Here is a 12354-nt window from a genome sequence, read left to right as displayed (position 1 = left end):
GACACACCTTCTCATTCAAAGAGTTTTCTTTATTTTTATGACTATGAAAATTGTAGATTCACACTGAAGGCATCTAAACTATGAATTAACACATGTGGAATTATATACATAACAAAAAAGTGTGAACCAACTAAAAATATGTCATATTCTAGGTTTTTCAAAGTAGTCACCTTTTGCTTTGATTACGGCTTTGCACACTCTTGGCATTCTCTTGATGAGCTTCAAGAGGTAGTCACCTGAAATGGTCTTCCAACAGTCTTGAAGGAGTTCCCAGAGATGCTTAGCACTTGTTGGCCCTTTTGCCTTCACTCTGGTGCAGCACCCCATCACTCTCCTTCATGGTCAAATAGCCCTTACACAGCCTGGAGGTGTTTTGGGGTAATTGTCCTGTTGAAAAATAAATGATGGTCCAACTAAACGCAAACCGGATGGAATAGCATGCCGCTGCAAGATGCTGTGGTAGCCATGCTGGTTCAGTATGCCTTTAACTTTGAATAAATCCCCAACAGTGTCACCAGCAAAGCACCCCCACACCATCACACCTCCTCCTCTATGCTTCACGGTGGGAACCAGGCATGTAGAGTCCATCCGTTCACCTTTTCTGCGTCGCACAAAGACACGGTGGTTGGAACCAAAGATCTCAAATTTGGACTCATCAGACCAAAGCACAGATTTCCACTGGTCTAATGTCCATTCCTTGTGTTCTTTAGCCAAAACAAGTCTCTTCTGCTTGTTGCCTGTCCTTAGCAGTGGTTTCTTAGCAGATATTCTACCATGAAGGCCTCCTTTTAACAGTTGTTCTATAGATGTGTCTACTGCTAGAACTCTGTGTGGCATTGACCTGGTCTCTAATCTGAGCTGCTCTTAACCTGCGATTTCTGAGGCTGGTGACTCGGATGAACTTATCCTCCGCAGCAGAGGTGACTCTTGGTCTTCCTTTCCTGGGGCGGTCAGCATGTGAGGCAGTTTCTTTGTAGCGCTTGATGGTTTTTGTGACTGCACTTGGGGACACTTTCAAAGTTTTCCCAATTTTTCGGACAGACTGACCTTCATTTCTTAAAGTAATGATGGCCACTCGTTTTTCTTTACTTAGCTGCTTTTTTCTTGCCATAATACAAATTCTAACAGTCTATTCAGTAGGACTATCAGCTGTGTATCCACCTGACTTCTCCACAACGCAACTGATGGTCCCAATCCCATTTATAAGGCAAGAAATCCCACTAAACCTGACAGGGCACACCTGTGAAGTGAAAACCATTTCAGGTGACTACCTCTTGAAGCTCATCAAGAGAATGCCAAGAGTGTGCAAAGCAGTAATCAAAGCAAAAGGTGGCTACTTTGAAGAACCTAGAATATGACATATTTTCAGTTGTTTCACACTTTTTTGTTATGTATATAATTCCACATGTGTTAATTCATAGTTTTGATGCCTTCAGTGTGAATATACAATTTTCATAGTTATGAAAATAAAGAAAACTCTTTGGATGAGGTGTGTCCAAACTTTTGGTCTGTACTGTATATGTACACTAAGCTATATGACAGCTATATGTATATTAGCTATATGACACCTATATCTATCTAAGCTATATGACAATAAAAACCAAAAAAGCAACAGCAGCACAGTCAAAAAAAAGGGTAGTTAAGGTGCAACATAGTATATGCAAAGAATAGGCAGCCATCCAAAATGTGATAAAAGGTGATGACCCGTTTATTCCCAGGCAACATTTCAGCCCTCTCAATGGGGCCTTTGTCAAGCTTGACAAAGGCCCCATTGAGAGGGCTGAAACGTTCCCTGGGAATAAAATGGTCATCACCTTTTATCACATTTGGAGTGCTGCCTATTTTTGGGATATAATAAGCTATATGACAGGTATATCTATCTAAGCCACATGGCACCTATATGTATCTGAGCTATATGACAGCTATATGTATCTAAGCTATATGACAGCTATATGTATCTAAGCTATATGACAGCTATATGTATCTAAGCCATATGACGGCTATGTGTATCTAAGCTATATTAGATAGATATAGCTGTCATAGCTTAGATACATACAAGTGTCATATAACTTAGACAGACATAGCTGTCATAGGGCTTAGATACATATAGCCATCATATAGCTGATACATATAGCCATCATATAGCTTAGATACATATAGCTGCCATAGAGCTTAGATACACATAGGTGTCATATAGCTTAGATACATATAGCTGTCATAAATCTTAGATAGATATAGCTGCCAGGTGGCTTAGATACATATAGCTGTCATATAGCTTAGATACATATAGCTGCCATATGGCTTAGATACATATAGCAGTCATATAGCTTAGACATAGCTGTCAGATAGCTTAGATACATATAGCCGTCATATAGCTTAGATACATATAGCCGCCATATAGCTTAGATACATATAGCTGCCATAGAGCTTAGACACAAAGGTGTCATATAGCTTAGATACATATAGCCGCCATATAGCTTAGATACATATAGCTGCCATAGAGCTTAGACACATAAAGGTGTCAAATAGCTTAGATCTTAGAAGATCTTCTGCCTGTGTGACCTAGGAGATGATCATATGACAGTTTTTTTTTTCAATGCAAAGGATGTGTAGAGCAGGGGGTGGGAAAGGTCAGAATGTTCACGCCTACAAATATTGATGAGGGAGAGCTCAGTCATTGTTGTTATACGCCCCCTCAGCATGTAAACAAAGCAATAACAGAACCATGAACTAATTAACCATTAACTAATGTATATTAGTTGATGAGTTTTATAAGTTTTATAAGTTTTTTTTTTCCATTACTCAGATAACCCCTTTAATGTACCCAGTGTTTACAATAGAGATAGAAGGGAATAAAGGTGCCACACTGAACGTTTGACCAATGCCAAATCAAATAGCAGTGTAACCCTCTATCTACACCCTCAATTAGGATATTGATCATTACAATTTGGGTGGTAAAACCAGAATTGCTCAGATTGATCATCTGGGTTTAATTTATACTGTCCTTGTATTTCTTATAGCCTGTCAGCAAATAAAAGCTAATAAAGTGTGTCCCACCCAATTTTTAAGTGCAAAATATATTTTTTTTCTGCTTTTGTTTTAACATCCTTGAAGCTTGCCAGTTTTATTTCTCAGTGACTCAAACATTTTACATTGACCAGTTGTCCAAGGGAAATGTTAGTAATTGGGGGCACGCAGGTCTTAATAGTGAAAGACTCCAAGAGTAAAGCCCTGAATCTATTCAGTGTTACGGTTCTAAAATGCCACTATCACATTAGCCGCTAATGATAAGATCACATTGGTGCCATCGATACATTAATTAAGGGATTTAATTACAAGTAATAAAATGATATTCCTCACGGTTTAGAAAGGAAATTGAACATGAAAATGACTGTAGTATAGTGTTCTGTAATGTTTAGCACAAGGCTGCAGACGTGTTGACTACAAAAATGCTGCTTATCTTATTCTATTTTGTTACTTAACCAATATGTGTATATATTCATATAGCCAGAAATTCATTTAAAAGGAATGTTCTTTTCAAATATTCCAGAATTTTCATTAGAACATAAATAATTGTTTCAAAATGTAATTGTTAATCTTTTATTTGTATCTGCTCACATAAAAGTAGTTAATTTAATTAGTCAAGGTATATCCAGTAGTGTACTCATACATTGTAATTGCTGTTCAGAACTACCGACTACTGTAGGTAGTTCAAAGAACAACATCTTCCTTATAAAAACACATTGGCCTACATTTACTTATGAGAGTGCACCTAGATGTTGGCATAAACTGTGCTACAAATTGATGCAATTTGGTGTATCTGGCTTTAGAGACACTTTATGTGGAAAGGAGAAAGGGTGTGGCTTATTAGAAAAGGGGAGTGGCTTCACATAAAAGGAGGCAAGATACAATGTCTTGCACCAAAATTGAGCCAAAACTGCTGTTAAATTCTGTCTCAAAGTAACGCAATCAATAGCTTCTTCAGAGTAAGGGCTCATGCACACGACCGTATGCATTTTGCGGTCCGAGTGCATTCCGTGTCCATGTGCATTCTGCATTTTGCGGAACAGAAGAGCTGGCCCCTAATAGAACTGTAATATCTTTGTCCATAATGCAGACAATAATAGAACATGTTCTATTTTTTTTGCAGAACGGAAATATGGAAACTGAAAGCACAAAATTGAGTACACCCCTCACATTTTTTAAAATTATTTTATTATATCTTTTCATGGGACAACACCGAAGATATGACACTTTGATACAATGTAAAGTAGTCAGTGCACAGCTTGTATAAGGCTCTATTCACACATCCGCAATTTTTTTCCGCATTTTGCGGAACGGAATTGCGGACCTATTCATTTCTATGGGGCAGGATGATGTGCTGCCCGGACACGGAATTGCGGACCCGGAAGTCTGTTCCCGAAAAAAATAGAACATGTCCTATTCTTGTCCGCAATTGCGGACAAGAATAGGCATATTCTATTACTTCCGGCGATGTGCGGTCCGCAAAATGCGGAACGCACATTGCCGCTGTCCATGTTTTGTGGATCCGCAAAACACACACGGATGTGTGAATGGACCCTAATAGTGTAAATTTGGTGTTTCCCTTAAAATAACTCAACACACAGCCGTTAATGTCTAAACCGCTGGCAGCAAAAGGGAGTACACCCCTAAGTGAAAATGTCCAAATTGTGTCCAATATTTTGTGTGGTCACCATTATTTTCCATCACCGCCTTAACTCTCTTGGGCCTGGAGTTCACTAGAGCTTCACAAGTTGTCACTGGAATCCTTTTCCACTGTTCCACGATTACATCTCGGAGCTGGTGGATGTTAGAGACCTTGCGCTCCCCCACCTTCCATTAGAAGATGACCCACAGATGCTCAATAGGGTTTAGGTCTGGTGACATGCTTCGCCAGTCCAGCACCTTTACCCTCAGTTTCTGTGGCAAGGCAGTGGTGATCCTGGAGGTGTGTTTGGGGTTGTTATGTTAGAATACAGCCCTGCGGCAACGTTTCCAGAGGGAGGGGAATCATGCTCTGCTTCAGTATGTACCAGTACATGTTGGCATTCATGGTTCCCGCAATGAACTGTAGCTCCCCACAGGCGGCAGCACTCATGCAGCCCCAAACCATGACTCCCCCACCACCATGCTTGACTGTAGGCAAGATACACTTGCTTGTCTTTGTACTCCTCACCTGGTTGCCGAACACAAGCTTGACACCATATGAACCAAATAAGTTTATCTTGGTCTCATCAGAACACAGCACTTGGTTCCAGTAATCAATGTCCTTAGTCTGCTTGTCTTAAGCAAACTGTTTGTGGGCTTTCTTGTGCATCGTCTTTAGGACCCATTCACACGTCCGCAATTTCGGACCCATTCATTTCTATGGGGCCACACGATGCCCGGATCCGGACCCGCACTTCAGGGTCCGCATTTCCTCTCCCGAAAAAAATCAAACATGTCCTATTCTTGTCCGCAATTTCGAACAAGAATAGGCATATTCTATTAGTGCTGGCGATGTGCGGTCTGCAAAATGCGCTAGAAGAGGCTTCCTTCTGGGATGACAGCCATGCAGACCAATTTGATGTGTGTGGTCTGAGCACTGACAGGCTGATCTTTTTAACGTCTACAGCAATGCTGGCAGCACTCATACGTCTATTTTGAAAAGAAAACCTCAGGATAGGACGCTGAACACATGGTGAGGCCTGTTCTGAGTGTAACCGGTCTTAAACCACTGTATGGTATTGGCTACTGTGCTATATCTGAGTTTCAGGGTGTCCGCACTCACCAGTTGGGGGATGGCTGCAGCGGAGTGCTCTAGAGGAATGTACAGCATGATGTGGGCGGTATCAAGCGGGGGGATGGAAGGAGAAGGAAGCCGACTCATTCAAACTTAATCCATTGTGCACTGCACTGAGCAGTGTAGGGTAGGGTGGCTCTCATTACACTAACCTGCACATTTGGCTCAACTACTCCTGCTGCGTTCAGCACCTATATAGAAGCACAGTACAGAAATATACAGTGTGCTCTAACAAGCACAAGGGGGTCCATGCTCAGCTGCTCCTGTGCCAAGCGGTTCCTGCTACCCAAACATGGGGGGAGGGGGTCCCACAAGTGTTTAGGAAAACAGGCTAGTGGGGAAAAACACAAAGGGACCTCCACGCTGGTTTTTCCTGGGTATTTTGTTTATTTGAAATGGCAAACTGCTTTGCATTACAACTATTATTCCTAAAAAGTAATTTTCGTGACCATGGATATTTCTATATATGCGATTGCAATTATCCTAGAACTCTGCCATTAAGAGGATGCATTTTCTATTAAAGTCACCATCTGGACTGGGCCATTTACTAGTTTTATATAAAAGTTATATTTTAATTGGCCTGCCAGTCAGCGATAGCGTGTTCAATTGGCATAACTATTCAGTATCTCAGTATCAACCTTCAGAGATTGTTCACATTTTCTTTCTAGTGTTAGCCAAAAGCTTGAATTTAACATGACCTACCCGTTCTAGTAGAGACAATGTGGCCTTCAGAGCTCCTTCTGGTCTTCCAAAGGGGAAACAGTACCTGTGAATAAAAATGTATGTGTATAAAGCTGCTTGACACTGTTTTGTACAATAGAAAGAGCAGTGCACTAAACGATTTTGTTTATTGTTAATGATAAATGTTATAATAGCTAAAAATGGAATACAAATACAGTAATGATTTACTAGACAACTTAGGATGGGTAATTAGAAACGGCAGTATTTGGCACCCTAATGAGACGCACTTTTTCCCCCTAAAGAAGGGGGGGGGGGTTAATGCATCTTATAGGGCGAATACAGCAAGATTGTTGTGCTGCATAGTGACAGCTGCCTGAGATGTACCATGAAAGGTCCTTAAGCTGTACTTTTTTCATTTACTTTCAGCACAGTGTAGCACCTTCCACCCCATGTGCTCTCTTGCTGCCGATGATCATACAGATCGATGTCAGCAGGGAGAGAGAAGTGTGTGCAGATCCACAGCTCTTTCACCGATTGGGAAAAGTGCTGAATGTGTGCTCTGCTGGATCATTAAAGGAAGAAGTCAGGGGGTCTGGCCATCCTGGATTTCCCTGGCTGCCGTAAAAAGTGTGTATATGGTATATTGTTCAGATATTATTCTGTTTGTTTTTTTAATTAAATATTTGAACACACCTATTGTTTACATTTTTTTTGTTTGTTTTCCTCCTCTAAAACCTAGGAGCGTCTTTTGGACAGATGCATGCTATATGGCAATATATACGGTAATATGGGGGAGATTTATCAAACTGGTGTAAAGTAGAATTGGCTTAGTTGCCCATAGTACTCAATCATTTTTCATGGAAAATGAAAAGTGGAATCAGATTGGTTGCTATGGGCAACTAAGACAGTTCTACTTTACACCAGATTGATAGATCTCCCCCAAACCCATATAAATACAGTACTCATATACATTGCTCATAGTGAAATACATTAGGTGTCTGTGTAACACAAAGTAGACTCTCTCGGCTCTAAGGAGCTGAGGGAGCAGGGCTTCACTACAATAGATGGTAATGATGTGATCCTGCCTATGATATGCCATCATGGCTGAGCAGCCCAACAGGAAAACTCATTAATATGTAATATAGGCAAGTGAAAAAGTACAGATGTAGTAGAGTTAACACATATGCTTTACGAGACATGTTATCTAAACTAAATGCGTTAAGAAAACACTTTCAATTGCTTTTCAATGGCTTTTGTTTCAAGATAACACAATGAGTTAAGACATTTGAGTTAAGAGTTTGTATGTTAACCTTGCTACATCTGTATGTGTGTAAGTGTGAATTACGGCCCTGCTCCAAAACACCCTAGGCAGCTCTGCAAGTAGAGGCAACCAGCTCTGCTCACATTCTGGAAAAGGTTGCTTGCACCCATTTAAAGCATTCCTAAGTAGCTCAAGACCAAAGAGGCTCAGCAGCCATGTGCCACTTGGGGACGAGGCAAATGAATCAATGAATGCTGCGCTGCACTACAGATGGGATGCCCAACTTCCAGTTCACTGGGGACTGGAAAGAGTGGGATTGGCAACCTTGGTGCTGGAAAGGAGCAGTGGTGTATGGGTGAGTGCCTTTTTTCCCCACATTAAACTCTTCTCTGTCCATAACTAAACTTGGTTTTGGAGGATCAGAAAACTCCCTTAAGGATTTTAGCATGCAAAGCCTTAAAGGGTAACTGTCATATTTTTTATTTGCTAGTTTATTAGAGCTAGGCATGTATACCTGATTTAGTCTGTCAATGTCAAAAGATCTGTAATTACCTTATAACAGCTTTCATTAATGTCCTCTGTCCCTTTCCACTGCTCCCTTAAAAGACTGTTGCTAGGGCTTGTCTGTCTTCCCTTTAGTGTAAACAGAAGACAGAAGGGCAGTCCTTTATACTGCATGCCTGCATTAGGCTTCAGAGTGAGGAGGCGTGTCTCTCAGTAATCCAATCTGATTGGCTAGCAGGAAGCTGCTGAATACAGCAAGTGTGTATGTGAAGTGAGGGAAAGCAGTTTTGGCCTCAGAGAACTGGCAGAGGTGCCATCTTGAAAAGGTCCTCATATTGTAAACCAAGGGGAAAACTCAATGAAAACAGTGGTATGTGAAGAAACTAAAGATTGCCTTATGCATAATGCTGCTGCAGCAGTAACATATGCTAAAATTGATTTTTTTATTTTTTTTTATGAAATCAGGACAGTTACCCTTTAAAATGAATCCATTTGAAATTGTATAAATGTTATACAGACTTTCAAGGATACGGTGAAAGTTCATGCAAGTAACCAGCATGCTTTACACACATCAAGTCTCATAACAGGCTGAATGCCTGAAAGATCTGAGCAAATTAGCTTGACACCATAAACACTGAAATACGTATGTCACATCACAGCTGCATAAGGGTGAAGAAAGTCTTCAGGTCATGTACCGATTTCCTTTATGGCCATTTACTTCTTATGCTTCTTGTTTTTACATGCAGTATGATGCATTTATTTTATGCTCTATGAAGCTTAGAAAATTACATTAACACAAAAATGTTAGTCCTCTAATTAAAATGCCCTTCAATGAAAAGCTTAATGTCGATATCATTAATACATTACCCATTAATTGGTAACAAAAAAAATGAAATAACAAAACATGTAATCCGTGTTTAAATGAACAAAAAAAAAATCCCTGAAAACTCAATTGTATTAACGCATTCTTCTTCTTCATAGAATTTACATAATCCTCCAACTGCTTCATATTTTGTTTACACACCTTAACTACCATGCCACCCGGTTTATAAAGGACTGTTATAGATCCAGGATTACCCATAATAGCCTGGATAAAGAGGTCCCCCGGGGCAAGTTCTAAAGTGTCATTAGGATCACACTAGATGTAAATAATGCAGCACTTTTTGCAGCGTTGCATTGTTTAGGATTATGCCTAGTATACAAATTCTGTACTCTATCCACTAATTAGAAACTTGTAAAGCAGAGATGTTAACATATAATAAGTATAATGTTAGAATAGGAATATTGTACAAAACATGTTTTTTTTCAATGTAAGAATGCTTTTTTTTGGTAGGAAAAAGCTAATTTATGTAAATCACTAAATCTGTTGTAAATAAGCAACTTCATTAAAATGTGGGGATAGATAGAAATGCAAAAGTCAAGGATAAGTAAGTCTTAACCCCTTAGGGAGCGGGCTCATTTTCACCTTACAGGGTTTCTACCACATCGTTTTGACAAATTTAGCTGTCAGACACTAGCGATCCGCTAGTGTCTGCTCTACCAAACAATGCTATTATAATACCTTGTGTGCAGACGTTTCCATAAAAACAAACTTTTATTGATATGCTAATGAGCCTCTAGGTGCTATGCGGGCGTCTTTTCAGCACCTAGAGGCTCGGTCTATCTTCACAAAATGCCGCCCAGGGCGTCCCTCCAGCCCGCCCATCTCCTCTGGAATGCGATCCTACCACTGAGTCAGCGGACGAATACTCGCCCCCGCGCCGTGCGCGTCTGTCTTCGGTGCACTGAATGTCTGACCGCTCCCTGCACAGACATCTCCACTGCGCCTGCGCCGATGACCGAGATGTCTGTGCAGGCAGCGGTCAGACATTCACTGCGCCTGCACCGAAGACAGACGTGCACGGCGCAGGTGCGAGAATTCGTCCGCTGACTCAGAGGTAGGATCGCATTACAGAGGAGATGGGCGGGCTGGAGGGACGCGCTGGGCGGCATTTTGTGAAGGTAGACCGAGCCTCTAGGTGCTGAAAAGACGCCCCCATAACACCTAGAGGCTCATTAGCATATCAATAAAGGTTAGGTTTTTATTGAAACGGCTGCACAAAAAGCAATTATAATAGCATTGTTTGGTAGAGCAGACACTAGCGGATCGCTAGTGTCTGACAGCTAAATTTGTCAAAACGATGTGGTAGAAACCCTTTAAGGACCAGGCCATTTTTCGAAAATCTGACCAGTGTCACTTTATGTGGTGATAACTTTAAAACGCTTTGACTTATCCAAGCCATTCTGAGATTGTTTTTTCATCACATATTGTACTTCATGACACTGGAAAAATGGAGACAAAAAAGTCATTTTTATTTATAAAAAAAAGTATAATTTACCCAAAATTTTTAAAAATTTGCACATTTTTAAGTTTAAATTTCTTTACTTCTATAATACAGAGTAATACGTACAAAAATAGTTATTACTTTACATTCCCCATATGTCTACTTTATGTTTGGATCATTTTGGGAATGACATTGTATTTTTTTGGGATGATTTTGCAAACTTTGTTAACCCTTTAGGTGTTCTACAAGAATTAATGGAAAATAGAGATACAATTTCGAAATTTCACTTTTTTTGGCAGAATTTCCATTTTTTTTTCCAGTAACAAAGCAAGGGTTAACAGCCAAACAAAACTCAATATTTATGGCTCTGATTCTGTAGTTTACAGAAACACCCCATAACTGCTGTACGGGCACATGGCAGGGTACAGAAGGAAAGGAATGCCATACGGTTTTTGGAAGGCTGATTTTGCTGGACTAGTTTATTGACACCATGTCCCATTTGAAGCCCCCCTGATGCACCCCTAGAGTAGAAACTCCCAAAAAGTTATCCCATTTTAGAAACTAGGGGATAGGGTGGCAGCTTTGTTGGTACTATTTTAGGGTACATATGATTTTTGGTTGCTCTATATTACACTGTTTGTGAGGCAAGGTTAGAAGAAATGTCAGGTTAGATCATGTGGTATTTTTATAGAGCAGGTTGTCACGGACGCGACAATACCAAATATGACTTTTTGTTTGTATGTTTCAGTTTTACATAACAAAGCATTTTTTTTGTTTTTATGATTCTTTAGAGTCTCCACATTTTGAAAGCCATAGTCTTATTTATTTTTTGGGCGACTGTCTTGTGTAGGGGCAATTTTTTTTCGGGATGAGATGACGGTTTGATTGGTACTATTTTGGGGTGCGTATGACTTGTTGATCGCTTGCACTTTTTGTGATGTAAGGTGACCAAAAAAAAGACTTTTTTAATATTTTTATTTTTTTTAAAATTTACGGTGTTCACCTGAGGGGTTAGGTGAATGAATGAATAAATGAATGAATGGATGAATTAATAACTTATATAGCACTACAATTGGGAACTAAATCTCCTCAAGGCGCTTTTGCAGCCCTTGACCGCCTGTGCTTTCAGAAGAGGTGGGTCTTCAGCTTCTTCCTGAAGGCTAGATGGTTTTCTTCTGAGCGGATCTCCGCAGGTAGAATGTTCCATAGCCGGCGTCCTTGGACTGCGAACCTTGTTTCGCCTTTTGATTTGTAGCGGGTCTTGGGGATATGGAGGAGGTTCTGGTTAGCTGACCGGAGGGGGTGACCTGGGGTGTAGTGCTTTATTTTTTCGCAGAGGTATTGGGGTGCTTTCCCTTGTGTACATTTATAGGTGAGGCAGAGGGTCTTGATTTTGATCCGATCCTTCACGGGTAGCCAATGGAGGGTCTTCAAGGACGAAGTAATAGATTCCCAGTTTTTTTTTCAAGTTATCAGGCTGTGTTCTGGACAACTTGTAAACGTGAAATTTGATATTTGGGAAGTCCTAGATAGAGGGAGTTTGCATAGTCCAGTCGGGAATTGATGGTTATTCCAACTACTGCTGCGTCTCCTTCAGGGATGAAGGGAATGAGTCTGCCCAGCAGGCGAAGATGATGATGGGATCCACTGACTACTGATCCTATTTGTGCATCCATTGTCAAGACTGAGTCAAAGATGACTCCGAGATTTTTGACTTTGGTGCTGGGAGTAATGGTTTTTCGGAGGATGGTGGGTGGCGTGCATGTCATGCTAGAGTTTTT

At 40.6% G+C, this 12354-nt stretch overlaps 1 protein-coding gene across 5 annotated transcripts in view; it reads right to left on the bottom strand.

The window, feature by feature from the left end:
* CADPS2 (calcium dependent secretion activator 2) overlaps nucleotides 1-12354 on the bottom strand; it is a 605828-nt gene that overhangs the window by 289729 nt on the left and 303745 nt on the right. For all 5 annotated transcript variants that reach the window (XM_044280279.1, XM_044280275.1, XM_044280277.1 and 2 more), the window contains exon 15: nucleotides 6506-6569. In XM_044280279.1, the coding sequence (XP_044136214.1) occupies nucleotides 6506-6569 (64 nt within the window). The remainder of the gene's footprint in view (nucleotides 1-6505; nucleotides 6570-12354) is intronic.

This window comes from Bufo gargarizans, chromosome 2 (assembly GCF_014858855.1).
Source record: "Bufo gargarizans isolate SCDJY-AF-19 chromosome 2, ASM1485885v1, whole genome shotgun sequence".
Lineage (NCBI taxonomy): Eukaryota > Metazoa > Chordata > Amphibia > Anura > Bufonidae > Bufo > Bufo gargarizans.
This window is presented reverse-complemented; position numbering and strand designations above follow the sequence as displayed.